The following is an 18,465-nucleotide window of genomic DNA, read 5'->3' as shown; positions in this document are numbered from 1 at the left end:
GGGATTAACACGGCACTGAAGACGCTACTCTAAAAAAATTAAGGATAAATTGTACAAATAATAGCTTAGAAATAGGATTCCGATAATCTTGGTTAACACCGAAGCAAGCTGTGCTATTTGTCAAAAGCGTAACTTTTTCACCCAGTATGCTGTATTTTAATAGATTTTGTCGAAAACAAACTTTACTTTATCATAATGATAGCTGATATATGAAAGGTTATTATCTAGTTGTAATGTGTTTTTATTAAAAATAAACTAATTTATATTTTTAGGTTTCATCGTACGGAGGAATAAACACAACTAATTTTCCGAACAAAACTATTTCTCAAACAATTTTTCTAAACAAGAAAGAAAGTTTTGCTGAAGAAACATTTATCAGCATTTTAAGACATAGCTATCAAAATTGCACTGATAAGAATTGTGATACAAGATGGTTAAATACAAAAAAGTATCATGCCTTGCAACGGAACTACGCCAGTGGCTTGGTGAAATCAACAAATGTTCGATCTGAAAATGTTGCTTCATTGTCTTCATGCCCAGAAACTCCACCTGGTCTTGTTGTAAGCAAACGTTTCCTAATATGCTGTGTAGCCTATGACTTTGAAAGTGCTTTAGTGACTACAACATATCAATATGGTTTGTATATAGCCTATTATACCGTTTTGTATAATTAGGCAAACAGGCATGCTTTGCGAGACAAATTAATTTATTCTCTGTTTTCTTTACAAATTGAATTTTATAGCAGAAGTGGTCACGTCGATCGCGATCGACTTAACTGGTCGATCGCGTCGGATTTTGTGTTTTGATAAGATTTTTAACCCTTTGTCTACAGTGGGGTCCCATGGACCCCAAAACAAATTTTGTTCTGCGAATTCTCAGGACATATAGCAGATGCGATATTGATATACCTTGACTTTTCTCAGCTCTGCTTGATCTTCAAGAGAATATAATAATTATTGATCTTAAGCAAAGGCTTGTAGCATAGACAAAAATAATAGGCTAGCGTCTTGTACCGTGGGGTCCAATGGACCCCAAGCCTGCTGCATTCGAAATAATCTTGTATAACAACAGCACCAAAAGTGGAGACGAAACTATTGACAGAATACTTAGGAAATACACTTCCAAGAAAATGACTAGAAGATGGTCGATAACTCTGTTTTACAACATGATCGATCTCACTGCTGTCACTGCTTTTGTGATATGGCATCAATTGCAAGGCGAAAATAGCAGCACATTCAGCATGAAAGAGAAATTTTTTGATCCAGCTAAGAAAAATGCTAGCTGAATTACTGGTTTCGACTTCAATATCAACAAGACATCTAACTTCGCAACAAAATAAAAAGGACAGCTGTTGAAGATCAGGCGCCAAAATCAAAGAACACAAAGACCGAAAATGCAGACAATTCTGTACTAAGATTCAAAAAAGTGAAGGGGTGTACCAGCAAACATCTATAGGATTGGCCCAATGGCGCATGATACAAGAGAAGGATCCACAGAGAATACAAACTGATATGCATAAATCAACAAGTCAATAAAAAAATAACAGTAACCTCTCAAGTAGATGTAGCTCCACACAAAATGAAATTGACATGACTTTTGACTCTTTTTTTATTTGTTTAAAAATTATGTCTAAAAAAACATTTTAACTCTTTTATGTTTGTTTCTCGGCAGCCGATTTGTACCAAGAATTGACAGCGATAGACACGTGTTTCGCCCATGAGGCTGGGCTCATCAGTATCGCACCGTATTCTGCCACAAATTTATTCGACCACCGCTTTACCAGTCAGTTTAACTCTTATCTTTGTGGAAACAAAGAAAGAGCCAACAAAACCAGCAGGCGTCAAGGCAGAGGACATTGTGAAGAAAGGGGCGTTCTTCCCGGCTATCAGCACAAGGCTGAGCACTCACTAGTACAGCGAGCAGCTGCGATTCGCCAACCATAACGGTGTAGCTTCCACGCTAGCCATTCAGACCATCCAATCAACAATATGTTTCTCGGCAGCCGATTTGTAGCAAGAATTGACAGCGATGGACACGTGTTTCGCACATGAGGCTGGGTTCATCAGTATCGCACCGTATTCTGCCACAAATTTATTCGACCACCGCTTTACCTTATGTTTGTTTAAAAATAATGTCTAAAAAGACATTATAAAAAGTAACTACAGCCAGTGGCCAGTGTTTCGATCTTCCGATCTCTTCAGCGTAATAAAATGAAAGTGAAAAGTAGTCTTGAGAAGATGGTTTCTGAGAGTGATGTAATAAACCAATGAGAATTGATATAATTTTTGATTTCATACTCCAGCGAAACGTAATTTTACTATCAATTAGAAGATGTGATTTTTTTGAGAAAATTTATGCTAAGCAATGACTGGAATTTGTTAAAAATAAAAACTTGAGAAAAAGACAGAAATTTATCACTAAGCTAGGACATAACGATTTAGGCCTAATCATGGCCACCTAAAGACAAAAAAGTTTTATGTCATTAGGAAACCGCAAAAAGTAAAAAACATCTCAAAAAATGTCAGTCAAGCACTAGCAGTAGCTGTAATCAAAATCTGCAAAATGTGACAAATCAGGCCGCATCTCCAGGTGGCCATGGCCTAATATGCGCTTTTTAGAGTAGACAAATCTCTCAATAGTTTGACCATTGCTCGCTCACGAATAGACCAATTCCTACTGTATGACTTGTTCGTTAAATTTCGTGCATTTTTGGTTTTTCGGCAACGTTTATAAGTTATGGTTTATATAATCTGTTTCGTCCTTTCCTGTTGAGCTTTAATTTCATAATTGGAGCTAATTTTTGGTCCAAAACAAGTACTTTAACATTTGGAGTCCAATGGACCCCAACGGTAAAACTTGCATCTTTTTTCGGTAGACAAAGGGTTCGCGTTTTTCAATTAATACCCGTAGTCCTAAGAGAAAATTTGTGGATTCACTCAGACAATTTACTTCATTGGATAAATTTAATCAGAACTTTAGTAGGCTTGAAACACAGTACCCGTTATACACGTCTATTGAAGCACATTATCATGAAACAAAGCTAAAAAACAGGTAGCCTACTTGGCAAAGAAATAGCAGTAACTTTAAAGCTTGATTGCTGCTTGCGTTAAAAGAAGATGCTAATTATTTTTACAAGTGTTGTTAAGTGCATTTATTGCAGCCGTATCCTAGCCTAGTCTTTTTCTACTAAGTTAACAAAAACATGAATATAGCCTACTGCTCAGTGCTGACAATGGTCTGAGGCAAATAGGCCACCAGGCACTTGCAGGGGAGATTGTCTCACTAACATTGTAATCCTAGATCGTGCTAGGTTGACCAGACTAGAAGCCACCAAATTGCAATTCCCCCTCTGCTGGACAAGACATGTTGCGAATGGACCCAACGAGGCTTCCTCTAATAATACTCTATGGGGAACTGGACAAGGAAAAGGCCCCTTGGAAGATCAAAAATTCGATATGAAGATCAGTTAAAAGTATCCTTGAACCTAATTTCACTAACATTGATTTGGAATCGTGGGAATAATTTTCCAGTGACAAATCAGTCTGAAGAAAGAAAAATAGGGATGGCATGAAACTTTTCGAAAAAAACAAACAAACAGGAAACAAAAGGCTCATGATAAACAAAACATTAGTAAAGCTAAAAAACACGTTCCCCACCATCCGTCTACAATATGACTTTTTCCCAAGACAATTCTGTCACCGACTGGGCCTCCAGAGCCTCATCCGACTGCTTGAAGACAAAATCAATGTTCGGACACGAGCTTAAGCCGACGACGACTGCAGACGATGGTAGATGTGGAATAAATGTAAACTCCTTTACAGTAAAGGTGTCACAGGAAAAAGTGGCCTGGCGACTTTATCACCGACCGGTCGACCGCTGGTGGTTAATACATTTTTCTGGTCGATCGCAATCAATGAGACGTTGGCCACCCCTGCTTTATAGCAACAAAAATATATGATTTTGTTTGGTATTGTCAGTTAAACAGCATTGTGATTTTGATATAAAATTGAGTAGGAATTAGAACTGTGTTGACAACCTGTTAAGTTATTTATCCTATAACTGGTGATAATGCTTGCAAAACTTCTGCTGCAGTTAAACTTTAAGCTTATGTTGTTCATGATTCATCCAGACCAAATGTAGTATAGACTACATCACTTTCATCAGTTGTTTAATATAACACAGGGATAATTGCAATTTATTGTTCTTGGAGTCCGGATTTTAAGCGAAATGTGTTCACATCTGGTCACAGCGGTAAACCATAATTTCTTCGTGGGAAAATTGTAACTTAAAGTTCCCGGATCCTTTCGTCTGCATATAATGACCGAAGAAACACACACTTGAACTTCTTTTCAAACAGTGTATTTCTGTAAAAATTAGCCCACGGCTACCAAAAACGAGGGGGTGCAACGCGTACACCACTTAAACTGTCACTACACAACAGATTACTTGGATAAAAGACGGAACTTTTGTCCAGCTAGCAAGCACTAAGCCAACAGTTAAATGTGCGGCCAACTTTCAAACAATCATTTTACGAATGACCAGAATAGATATCAATATCTCAAATTCACGTAGAAAGTAACTGTGACGCAATAAATGAAAGACAATTATGAAGTCATTCCAACAGGTGTTTAAGCTGATGTAATATTTCCTGTTTAAACAGGCCCAAACAGGTCCAAACAGGTCTTATGAACGATGGTGCAATTTTGGCACATGCTTTAGGAATTTCCATGACGTAATATTCAGTAGACTTGAACGGTTTTTATATGACGTTTGATTTGGTGAAAATTGTCGGGAACAACATCACACACTGAAGTATTGGAAGTCAATGACGTTTTGCAAACACTAAAGCACTGTTTTCTGTTAGGGGAGAAAGGATGCCAGTCCGCTACCAAACATCCCGCCCCTATACCAAGCAACTGAAAAAGAAAATCCTCTTGTATCTGATGGAGGTCACTATAAGCCGCCCAACTGTATAGCTAGATGGAAGGTAAATTACGACAGCTACTGTAACTAAGAACATTACATATTTTATTGTAACATTTTTTTCGTTTACATTAAACGTCTTAAGCTTACAAATACAGCTTGGCTTGAATTGTGTGTGATGCACCGGTTTTAGTCAATATTATATTTCTTTATTTGTTTTATGTTATGGAGTATTAAGAATAGTTTGGTTTTACTACACAATAGCGACGGATAACGTTATAAACAATGCAACTCTTAAAACTTATTTAAGTCTTCTGACAAGTTATAACCAACCATCATTGCAATGTATACAAGCTCGTTAAAAAAAGTGATTGCTTCACCGTTCCATCGCCAAGGAATGAATATTTATATAATAATTTTGCTCGTGTTTGTAGAATAATAGTGATTGGCGTAGTTTAATAGCTTGTTATATCATCAATTAAAGTTCAGTGCTAATAAATTTTAAAGATTTTTGATAATAGATGAGTTGTTATGACTAATAGTCAGAGGCACTTAGGCCAACACACAAATTGTATTCTGAGATTACAATTTCTGTACCATCATCATTTAAATTCGGTTTTGTTTCCACTGGTTGGTGGTCGCCGATTGTTTTCTAACAATGATTAGGCTCACTCTTATCCCTACGACTTCTACGACTCCTAGAACGTTTTAACCAGCATTACCATAAATTTATTCTGAACAATCACTGGAGCAAACATGTCCCAGACACTGAAGTCCTTCAACAGGCATCTATCTCTAGGATTGAGTCATCTCTGTTAAAACGACAACTACGTTGAGCCAGCAATGTTTTGGGATGAACAATCACAGACTCCCCAAGATCACCTTATTTGGAAAACAAGCAACCGCAATGTTGGTGCCCCTAGAAAGTGTCTCAAAGACATCCTAAAAGAAATCACTGAAATTATGCAACTTAGACAATCGACATTGAATTAACACTCGCCTGGATTAACCTTACAGAAGATAGAGACGCGTAGAGGCTCATTGTGCATGAGACCGTCTTCAAGTATGAAGAAACGCGTATCACCAACCAAGAGGAAAAGCGTCACAATAGACCAACAATACAAATATATTACAATATAATATATTATGATATATCACAAATATAATGCAATAATAATACAAACAATACTATAATAAAAAAATGGTCAGAATTTTCCATTATCGCCGGTGGCAGGCTTCACGTGTTATCCTTGCGGTCGTGCCTGCCAGTCAGGCATTGGACGTTTTAACTATAAGGCTGGCAAATGACGTGATTTTTAAAATGATGATTTTTGTTCCGAAATATTGCCATATATATATATAATCGCCGTATGCTATTTTTTAAATTTTCTTCCTTCAGCCGACTCTGTCTGCCTCATTTTTCACCTGTTATTGTACTTTCCATTTTCAATATCAGTACTTCAACAATAGTCATGTTTTATTTTGCGCCAATAGCGAAAACATAGACTGGAAAACAAAAAAATTCCTGGACGACGAGACTGCTGAATGGCTGAAGATTTCCTGCTCTCCAATCTAGCCTGGAAAGATCGCTCATACGCATCATCATCATCATCAATAGCGAAAACGTTCAGTGCACTATGATCACAGATGCCGTACAACAAACAACAAAACGCTTCGAAGTGTCGTATAAGGCGTGTCAACTGGTCTTTTTATTTTGGCAGGCAATTAAGTGTCTTTGCCGAGACACAGCCTCGTGCTCTGGAGCGGTATTGAACCCACGTCATTTCGAACGTCCAGGGTTGCCACACGGCATAAAATCATAAAAAATCATAAAATCTTTCCAAAAACACCGTGTAGCATAAAAAACTCATAAAAATCATACTTCATCATAAAAAGTAAAAAAATGTTTGAAAAATCATGGTATTCCAATAATTACATGACGCTAAATATTTTTTAAACTTTTGTTTGATTGTTGTTTCAATTGCTAATCTGTTATAAACACATTAAAAAAGCATCATTCTTTGCTTGTTTGTTTATGTGCAACAACAAAAGTGATTACTGCAGCTAACTGCATGGTTTAACCAATTGGTTATGGATATTATATACTGTAATATGTCGGACTGTCTGTAGAGTGCAGACTTGGTCGGATTTGTTGTTTGGCAGTTGATAACTACCGGTATTTAACTAACTTGATTGTGGAAGGATAGTTTTATCACTCTGTATTCAACACTAACCATTACTATCCGATCAGCACAGGAGCACCAGAAATTTAAACTTCCCTGAACCCCTTCTTGCCGTAACTCACACAATTGTACAATATCAATTTCCTAGTATTTTGGTTCCTGTGCTAATTGGATGTGGCGAAATGATTTATTTATGTGCATTTTTATCTCAGAAATTGTTTAGAGTAGGATAATGGGTAAACCTAAGTTTCAATTTTCCTGGGAGGGTACTTACCATAGATTGATCATGTGAAGAATGATGTATAGGCCTACCAAGCATTTTGTAAGCAATGTTAAAAACGGTTATGGCTGGCAATGGCACAGTAGAGCTTTCTGCAGCAAAGCCAGAAATTCTTGTTTAGGAAGACGAAGTGGTTAATGCCGAGATTCTTCAGGCATTGCATTTTGTTCAGTATAATTACTCGTTTTTGAGTGCTAATCCTGATGGTAAGAGGTTTCAACTAACATTTCCGAATTCAATAATTGCACAAAACTATGGACAAGTTAAATATAACATTCAGTTCGACAATGCTCCTTTTCTTAACCCTTTGCTTTTCAACGTTTTTTTGGAAGTTAACTGCTCAAGGGGGGGCCGTTTTTGGATCAAATTCAATCAGCTGTTACGAGTTATCCGCTGATGCTATTTCAACAGAAGTTGCACTGGTGTGAAAGCAAATCATTGGTCTATAAGTTTGAAAACTCATTATTTTAAAATTTTATATGTTAAACTTGATATTTCAATTTTTGCAAAGGTACCCAAAAACGACAATTTTGATTTAACTTGCCGCCTTTAATTAACCGTGCTAATCCGATTTCATGCAAACTTCTAAATAACAAAGAGCTCGATCGAACGCACGAAGTGTGTGTGCGGTGTGCCGAATCATTGCATTGATTAGAATTTACGACTTGCGAGCAAATCTTATTGTAAGCTACTCACTGATTCTAAAATAGTTACAATCAGAGTAATATTGTTACACGAATTTGAAAAAAACAAAACTGCGTTTGTTGTCTTACATTTTTATCCTAAACTAATGCATTCCGAAACTCGTGGCTAGCTTCTAGTTTTATGGAACCAAATTTCTCATAAGTAACACCTTAGCCTGCTTGAATAGCTGTTTACATCTTCGTTTGTGTATTTTAGGTCAACAATTGAGTTTGTAGAATGAATATTTTTAGTAGAGAGAAGACAATTGAACAAGTTGTTGAAATAATCTGAAATTTCTAAGTTCAAATTAGGTGCTTTTGAAATTGTGAATTTGTGTCAAGTCGCAACACAAATATCATGCAGGCTACATCATAAGTCATTTCGCTTACGGGTGTTTATAAACATGACTCATAAATTACATCCACAAAAAATACAGCATTTACATCAACAAAGCTAAGTTCGAAGCTCACTGTTTATTGAAGATTGTGTCAATCAATTTGAAAATACATTTTTAGTCAGCCAGCGTCGAAATAATGCAACAGCGAATTGAGGAACATGCGTAAACAAAGGAAATGTGAAATAACCCACAGTCAGCAAATCTACATAAATTTAATGTTTACAAATGTTGAATCAATGTAAAAGGACTGGATTGCTGACTGGGTCCTTATTGTTTGAAGCACTAAAAATACGCGTAAAAGCGACAACGTCAGCAAGGCAGTGATTATGTTTCTGGCCAAAAAAAAACATTTTACTGAGATACAATAAACATAATCATTTTGTGCCAGATTGTGAGAAGACTTCCTAGATTCTTTCCAACCATTTGCATGATTGCAAATTATTTTCTATAACTTTACATTGCTAAAAAATGGCTTCTTTGTTGAAACAACGTGGCTACAATTCTATAAAAAATTCTTAGGCCTACTACATTGAAGTAATGAAATTTTTTTTGTGATTTTGCTGATGACGTTTTACAATATCCGAGAAGTAAAAAATAATAATGATGAATTATTTTACAAAACCGTGGTTTGCAAGTGCTTCACAAAAAATTGTTGGGGGAAAATTTACTATTAGACGTAAAACGTTTGTAAAAGAAAATTGTCGGTTTACGTATTTATAATGTTTATTGCGCTGTTATCGAATTATAAACTGCCTGTAGGCTATTGTCTACCTTTGTGGTTGCCGGCCAGCTTAGAGCAGCATGCAAACTAAGCGTTTATGTTATTTGCATCGTGTTATGATTCTTGAAAATTTCCCACAAGGTCTTTATTTTTATCGTGATATTTTGTGCCTCTTCTGTCCTAAACTTGAAGTTATTGTGCAGCACTATCCACATCGGTTTTTAGACTCAGTCTTCATTGAAAATCTTTTGTGTGGTGCATCATTTCAAGTAGTGTCTTCCCCTAAACTGTTACACAAATCGCCCAGAACCAGGTTGATTATTATGTATCTTACAGCAGTTGAGAGCCCGTTATTGTATGTGTGGAATTATTACTGTAGATGTCTGACTAAATTCATGCCAAAGTCGAGCAAATTCTGCTTTCGGGATCCTTGCCGTTATTTACTGTATTTTTTGTTGATAAGTTTAGGCAGCATTTTTCCAAGATAAATGAAGACATCGGTATTGTTCGTCACTTAGATTTAGTTTTCTCAGCATTATTTATTCATTCTTTGATCCACTAGTTTGTCCCACTTTTGGTATAATCGGATCGTTTATAAATGGCGGGTCTTCACAATAGCCGGCCTCTTATACATTGGCGCAACGTATTCAGATGTTGAATCAATGATGAAGAAAGCTGATTTGTTGTTTGTCTTATGTGACGCCTAAATTTATGCCTCGTCTACAGTACAAAATATTTTGTAATGTACATTGTGTACATTGTACATTTTGTTTGTAGGTCTACATTACAAAATATTTTGTAATGTAGATGAGGCATTATCATCTTTATTTTGCGCTCTTTGGAACAAAACACAGTGCACTGTGAAACAAAAATACAGGACATAACAACAAGTAGGCGACATAAAGCAGTGAAGGGACGCCATCGAGTTAGCTGCTACGTGTAAATGGAGCCTATCTCATAATTTTGAGTGTATCTCACAATTACTGTTTGCAAAAACGCTATTTCTCTGGCTTCTCCCAAAAGCATTTGCAGTGATACATTTCCTCAATTGCAAGTTTTGTCAATGAGAGCATTTCCATAGAACGTTTATTTCGAAACCAGGTTTTCGTGTCTTTATCCAAGAGAAGATTTCTTATTGTAACGTTTTTTATTCGTCAATGAATATTATCTGCTTGAAACAACTGTTTTGAATAGTTTGTGGCCTCCATAGCCTACTATTTTGATCGTGGATTGCTATTCTTCTTTGTAGAGCTGATAACGCAAAAAAGCTTGCTTTTATTGCTTCTAATTAACAGCTTTGCGATCACTGGCTTTTCTTTGTAGCATAAGAAATAACGCGCTTTGTATTATTGAGGTCAAACCAAACAAAAGAAAGCAAGAGGATGCTTCTCTCTGCTCGCGCATATCGATACACGAAGCAATTATGAGCTTATGGCTTGTCATCGCAATGTAATCCATTTCACGCTTTGCTGGAAGTTAGCTAGAAATAGCAAAAATTCACCAAAATCTTGAATTTACAAGAAAACTACACAACTTTTAGCATCAAATTTAATATCATCAGATCCGCCTGGCAATTTTAGGAAAAGTCAAGAAAAACCAAGTGCATGGCGTTACTGTGCTTCAAATAATTAAAGAAAATATGAGGGGGGGGCCAAATCTGGCCTCCCTTTGAGGAGCAAAGTGTTAAAGCAGAATTGATCTATGATGTGAGCAGCACACCATTCTCTTTCAAATTTGATGAAACAACAGCCTCTCAAGTCAAAAAGAAATATGGCGATTATGTGTAGTATTGGAGTAACAAACAAAATGAAATTGTTAGTGCTGATTGTGGTTCATTGTTTCTGGCCCATTGCAACAGTGACCTTCTTCTGGAACACTTGGGACAGTTTATACAAAGCCTATCTTTAAACCCACAATTGATTTTGGACATTGGAATGGATGGGCCAAATGTAATTTTAAGTTTTGAAAGAAAACTAAAGCAAGGTGTATTTGGAAGAAACGTTGCAAACTACCATGTTTGACGTTGGAATCTGCACACTTCATCCAGTTCACACAGCTTTTCGAAAATGAATTGTTAGTTTGATATTGATACCTTTTTTCACTACCTGCATTATTTTTGAAGTTGTCCGGTGCAATGCGTGAGGACTATAATCGAATGGCAGATGTAATCTATATTGCTGCACACTATGTCACTCATCACACTGAAACTAGATGGTTATCGATGAAATATGTTGCAGTAGGTATATTAGAACAATATACCAACTTAAAGCAGAATTTCTTAAACTTCCTTCCGAAGCAGAACATTTTTCATTTATCAAGAAAACCGCAAGGTATGGGAGCAGTGTGCAAATGCTCTGAAAGATCCCCTAAATGAAGCATCAATTTTCGGCGGTTAGCATAAAATTTTCATAAAATTTGGGATAAAATCATAAAAAATAGGCATAAATTTTCACTCCATTTTGTCATAAATTCATAATAAAATGTAACTTTTTAAAGTGGCAACCCTGAACGTCGCGCAAACGTTCTAACTACTCGGCAACGCAGCCGACGATGTTCTCTTTCTCTTATTATTCACGTTTCGCTGCCGTAGCTTACAATATTGCAGGCCGCACACAGCTTTGATACACTTTCCTTTTATTTTTAACGATCACTTTCTTTTGTAAAGCATTTCATATTCCCTGAACTTCTCCTAATCCACTCTTACTCTTCTTGGTACAGCTTCGGCTTACAGCTCTCTAACTAAAGATAACTCAAGATTTGAAGTAACTTATTTCAACCTTATGCCATTAATATGCATTTAGAATTGTTATTACTTGCCAGCGCTACTGTGGCAGTTTATAGTTTTTTGAACCATTCCAGGTGGCAATAATAATTCCGTTTCGCAACCGAGACACCCATTTGCAGTATTTTCTTCACTACATGCATCCGATACTGCAACGACAGCAGCTTGATTACAGGATTTATGTGATTAATCAAGTAAGTGAAAATACTCAGTTTAAACAATCTTCATTTGTTGCAAGAAAACAATTAAGGATGATGTTAATTTTGTGATCACGTTGCTTATCGTGAGATAATGGTTATAATTGTCGTGCATTAGGTTTACAGTAGGCTACGTATCACAGAATACCTGACTACAATTATTGCAAGAAACAAATTTGTGTATACACTTTAAATGAACATTGTTGTGTGTTATGACGTGGTAGCGACGCTTTCTTCTGTAGGCTTTATAGCGTTTAAAATGTTTGTTCTTCTAAACGATGTAAGATTTACGATGCATTTTCATATTAAAGTTCGCATATAGAGAGGATTGATGAATTGCTGTGGTGAAGCGTGACCATTATTTAAGTGTTCACTTTATTCAGCAAATGTCAGTTTACATTTATAATAAAGTAAACAATATCACACCAAATCAGAAGAATCGGTTTATTTAAATACAGAGCTTTCGCCACACAAGTGTGGCTTCATCAGTATAAACTGCAACAATAATAAAGAATGATATACTATTAAGATGGTTATAAAATTTAATGAAAGTGTTAAAAAAGTAGATAATATAGTAAAGAAATAGAAAAGATCAAATATTATACATAACTATAAGACTTTAGGTCAATACACTAGATAATAAGATGATAATTAACATGTAAAAATTCAAATCTATTAAAATTGTAATTGGAGAGAACTTTTAACTATAAAACTAGTTTCTACGTATTGTAGCTCCTATCATTTGTCTGACTTGTCTGACTTCTAACGATGACATAACCTACACTATTTATTATCGTGATAGCAAGGGATGAAAACAAACTGAACTGCTAATTCAAAGAATGTTGAGATGCAAACAAACTGAACCGCTAATTTAAACAGAACTAAATTCTAAGAATGTTGAGATGCAATGACATTGGCATAGCAACGATAGGTTAAAAGTAAAAATGCATTTCAATAATGATGTCATAATGAAAATTTTATATAAGAAATGAATTAAAAATGAACAAGGGAGTAGTAAAGAAAAAAACGTATTGAAATGTTTAAATCAATTAGTGAAAGAAAAGAACATCTAAATCTAAAACGAGAGAATTAGGAAAATAGACAAAACAAGAAGGTCTAAAAAGTAGTTAGTAAAAAGATCGTCAGTAAAAGAGTGATAAGATTGTTTATTCTCTAATGTTTATCCCAGTAGGTTCTTGTGAGTGAAGTGTTTTAATCCAAAATTGTTCTTTAGTTTTTCTATATTCACACGTTTTGTTAAGTTTATCAATGGCAATGGCGTGAAAATCAACAGTGGTATGATTTTGTTTGTTGAAATGTGAAGCAACAGCTGTGTTTTTATTGTTTTTGATGTCTCGTAAGTGTTCACTAATTCTGATTTTAAATTTGCGTCCAGTTTCTCCAACGTATTGTTGGAAACATTTTTGGCAAGTAATTAAATAAATGATGTTAGAAGAATCACAATTAACTGACTGGAAAATATTAAACTGTTTATTTGTAACACTGCTGGAAAAGTTTTCGCAAGGATTAGAATGAGCACAAGTGGAACAATTTTTTCTGTTACAATGGGTGAAACCAGGTGGGGTCAAGGTGGAATGTAAAGGTTTAAGGTTAGTTTTGACTAGAAGATCACGAATAGGGCTTAATAGTATAATTAAATAAATAGTAATAAAATAATTAAATAGTATAAATAATTAAATAGTATAATTAGTAGGGCTTAATTTTTAAAATGTAATCAAATTTATTAAATACTTTTTTGATGTTAGGAAGTGAGGGATGATATGTGGTGACGAATGGTATACGTTTAGAGTTAGTGGTTTTTATTAGACTTTGTTGCTCAAGAAGACTTTCACGATTCATTGCTTTAGCTTTATTAATGGCATCAGTTATGATTTTAGTTTTGTAATTTCGTGTTTTGAGATGAATGCTTAAAATTTGGGTGTGTTTATCAAAAAATTGAGTTGTCGAGCATATTCTGCGAAGGCGTAGTGCTAAACTGTATGGAATATTTTTAGTGACGTGAGATGGATGGCATGAGGTGGGTAAAAGGTATTGATGTGCATCTGTAGGTTTACAATAAAGTTCTGTTTCAATTTTGTTATTAATAATGTGTACAGTTGTGTCTAGAAAGTTTATTACAGTTTACATACATACATACATTTATATATTTATATATTTATATTTATATTTATATATATATTTACATACAGTTTAGCACTACGCCTTCGCAGAATATGCTCGACAACTCAATTTTTTGATAAACACACCCAAATTTTAAGCATTCATCTCAAAACACGAAATTACAAAACTAAAATCATAACTGATGCCATTAATAAAGCTAAAGCAATGAATCGTGAAAGTCTTCTTGAGCAACAAAGTCTAATAAAAACCACTAACTCTAAACGTATACCATTCGTCACCACATATCATCCCTCACTTCCTAACATCAAAAAAGTATTTAATAAATTTGATTACATTTTAAAAATTGATGAAAATTTGAAAACTTTATTTCCGGATCCTCCACTTCCTGCTTACAAAAGATGCCCTACTCTTCGTGATCTTCTAGTCAAAACTAACCTTAAACCTTTACATTCCACCTTGACCCCACCTGGTTTCACCCATTGTAACAGAAAAAATTGTTCCACTTGTGCTCATTCTAATCCTTGCGAAAACTTTTCCAGCAGTGTTACAAATAAACAGTTTAATATTTTCCAGTCAGTTAATTGTGATTCTTCTAACATCATTTATTTAATTACTTGCCAAAAATGTTTCCAACAATACGTTGGAGAAACTGGACGCAAATTTAAAATCAGAATTAGTGAACACTTACGAGACATCAAAAACAATAAAAACACAGCTGTTGCTTCACATTTCAACAAACAAAATCATACCACTGTTGATTTTCACGCCATTGCCATTGATAAACTTAACAAAACGTGTGAATATAGAAAAACTAAAGAACAATTTTGGATTAAAACACTTCACTCACAAGAACCTACTGGGATAAACATTAGAGAATAAACAATCTTATCACTCTTTTACTGACGATCTTTTTACTAACTACTTTTTAGACCTTCTTGTTTTGTCTATTTTCCTAATTCTCTCGTTTTAGATTTAGATGTTCTTTTCTTTCACTAATTGATTTAAACATTTCAATACGTTTTTTTCTTTACTACTCCCTTGTTCATTTTTAATTCATTTCTTATATAAAATTTTCATTATGACATCATTATTGAAATGCATTTTTACTTTTAACCTATCGTTGCTATGCCAATGTCATTGCATCTCAACATTCTTAGAATTTAGTTCTGTTTAAATTAGCGGTTCAGTTTGTTTGCATCTCAACATTCTTTGAATTAGCAGTTCAGTTTGTTTTCATCCCTTGCTATCACGATAATAAATAGTGTAGGTTATGTCATCGTTAGAAGTCAGACAAGTCAGACAAATGATAGGAGCTACAATACGTAGAAACTAGTTTTATAGTTAAAAGTTCTCTCCAATTACAATTTTAATAGATTTGAATTTTTACATGTTAATTATCATCTTATTATCTAGTGTATTGACCTAAAGTCTTATAGTTATGTATAATATTTGATCTTTTCTATTTCTTTACTATATTATCTACTTTTTTAACACTTTCATTAAATTTTATAACCATCTTAATAGTATATCATTCTTTATTATTGTTGCAGTTTATACTGATGAAGCCACACTTGTGTGGCGAAAGCTCTGTATTTAAATAAACCGATTCTTCTGATTTGGTGTGATATTGTTTACTTTATTTAAAATGTTTTGTCACACCGTGCATCCCAGTGGATCATCAGTTGAATTATAGGAAAATTTGATGAAAAGTTTAGGAACGAAGCTTTGTTTTGGAATTACATTTATAAGTCTGCATAGTCTCTATTTATAGGATCCCTGGGTGCGATTTAACCGATTCAGATTTACTATTTCTTTTTGTTGTCCTTTTTTTGCATTTAAATAGGCTACACTACAAGTTGGCTGTATGATTTTAGAGTTCACACAAAAAACAATCACCCAAAAAATGGTCAAGCCGCGCCACAGATGAATTATTATTTTGTCGTAGCCATTTCAACTTTTGCCCAAGAATATTTTACATGAGCAAAACGAGCTTCCAAACAATCTATCTTGGCTCGTACCGCCGGGTGGGACAACAGAAATAAAATTTCTGATGTTTATTAATAAATTGAACAAAAGTTGAGATTTGATATTTGTTGTTAGATCATTATTTTATATTCATTATTTAAAAACGGAACTCTACGCCAACGAATAACGTGGGCTGAACATGGGCAGCCCATTGATACATTCAGGATTAGTTGAAACATATTGTTAATCATTTAGGTCAGTGAAAAATAATTTCACATAACACATTGTTTTCGATAGCTGTAATTCCGTTTAAGTGTGGTATTTGAAAATAGTTCTATTGAGAATTATTTCTGCAATACAGTACAATCTCAGACAACCATTTTCTCTGGTCTAGTTCTTTACCAGATATGGACGAGTAGATGAAGTGGTTGTCTGGGACGTCTGTATTGTTCTTCGTCCTATTTAGTTTGGAACGGGTAAATTCAATCGAGCAAAACTTTTCAACGTCGGTTTTGTGGAAGCCATCAAAGATTACGATTTCCAATGCTTTGTGTTCCACGATGTTGATCTGATATTGGAAAACGACAATGTATTGTACAGTTGTCCTGACCAACCACGACATCTTGCATCAGCTGTAAGCAAGTTTCAATATCAGATGGCCTACGGTGATTGTTTTGGTAAGTGAATTGTTGGGCCAACATGTTGGAAAATTAGTTGATTTGTGGATTTTTCATCTTAATAAAGCTTTGGTAGAGATTTGTATTTTTGAACCATAGACAAGCAAAACAAAGTAACCTTAGCGGGTTTAACATAGTCATGGCTACCTAAAGATACGGCCTGATTTGTCACATTTTACAGAAATTTCCAGGTTTTGCTAACTTTGGGCGAATGTTTAAATAAATTTTCCTTAAAATTATATTTTTACACTTTCATTACTGCGTTTCCCAGATAAACAAATATAGGTTTTAACATCCTCACATGTTGAAAAACAAAAAAAAATTGATTTCGAAGATTTTAGTCAGACTGTTAATTTTAAATAACAGTCTGATTTAGCGTTTTTAAACTTACTTTTTCTCATTTGCTATATTGCTTCCCCAAGGCAAAAAAAAGCTTTTATAACATTAGGAGACAGCAAAAAGTAATAAAAGCTCAGAAAAATTTTAGTCAAATACTAGCAGTAGCTGTAATCAAAATCAGCAAAATGTGACAAATCAGGCCGCATCTCCAGGTGGCCATGACATAGTGTATTACATATAAAACAAAATATCTAACATAATGACTCAAACGTTTTCGACACGAACGTGTGTCCTCATCAGAAATTAAATCTGCAATTACATAAAATAAAAAATCGTAAGATAAATTTGACTTTGCATTATAACTGTAACGACACTTTGGACTGAGAAGCACAAACTGAACAAATGATACAAGAATTATTACGAGTAAATTATACGGTGGGAAACAGATCACATGAGGTGTAAACTACCGGCATTGGACAAACACATAGAACACACACACATTAGGAACGATGAGCCACAGACGAATAACTGCCGGTTGAGACATGGATTGTTACGTTTGATTCTTAAGGCTTCAATGATCTTAGTCTGAAAATCAGATCTGCCTCGTTAGATGATTTTAAAGGGGTCGATCGATATATTGTCAGTGCACGTTTCACAAGAGGCGATGTGCTCTTTAATTGCACTTTTGGTTGTTAGGTTTGGATTTAAGTGCTCTCCGGCCCTTATCAACAAATGTCTGGTTGACATACCAATGTATGTCTGGTTTGCGTCACGCAAACAACTAAATTTATACACAACATTCGAAGAAAGAGCAAAGTAACAGACGAATAACTGCCGGTTGAGACATGGATTGTTACGTTTGATTCTTAAGGCTTCCGTGATCTTAGTCTGAAAATCAGATCTGCCTCGAGAGATGATTTTAAATTGGTCGATTGAGACATTGTGAATGCACGTTTCACAAGAGGCGATGTGCTCTTTATTTGCACTTTTGGTTGTTAGGTTTGGATTTAAGTGCTCCTCGGCTTAATATTCATCTTTATACCGAGAAAACTTTTAGAAGTATGAATTTTGAAGTTTGAATTTATCATCTAACTTTTAAATTGGATATAGTTTAACTTTTTCAAGTTTTACTTTATTATGCTTAAACTTTACTTGTTTAATTTCACTTTTATAAA

The 18,465-nt window shown here is 34.8% G+C and overlaps 1 protein-coding gene across 1 annotated transcript in view; it reads left to right on the top strand.

The window, feature by feature from the left end:
• The window catches only part of LOC145764867 (beta-1,4-galactosyltransferase 1-like), a 39,278-nt gene that overhangs the window by 11,202 nt on the left and 9,611 nt on the right, over positions 1–18,465 (top strand). The window contains exons 2-4 of the mRNA XM_082576942.1: positions 4,865–4,987; positions 12,048–12,164; positions 16,741–16,951. Coding sequence (XP_082433068.1) covers positions 4,865–4,987; positions 12,048–12,164; positions 16,741–16,951 — 451 coding nt within the window. The remainder of the gene's footprint in view (positions 1–4,864; positions 4,988–12,047; positions 12,165–16,740; positions 16,952–18,465) is intronic.

The sequence above is a fragment of the Aplidium turbinatum genome, chromosome 1 (genome assembly GCF_918807975.1).
Source record: "Aplidium turbinatum chromosome 1, kaAplTurb1.1, whole genome shotgun sequence".
Lineage (NCBI taxonomy): Eukaryota > Metazoa > Chordata > Ascidiacea > Aplousobranchia > Polyclinidae > Aplidium > Aplidium turbinatum.
The sequence above is the reverse complement of the archived record's forward strand: the minus strand, read 5'-3'. Positions and strand labels throughout refer to the sequence as shown.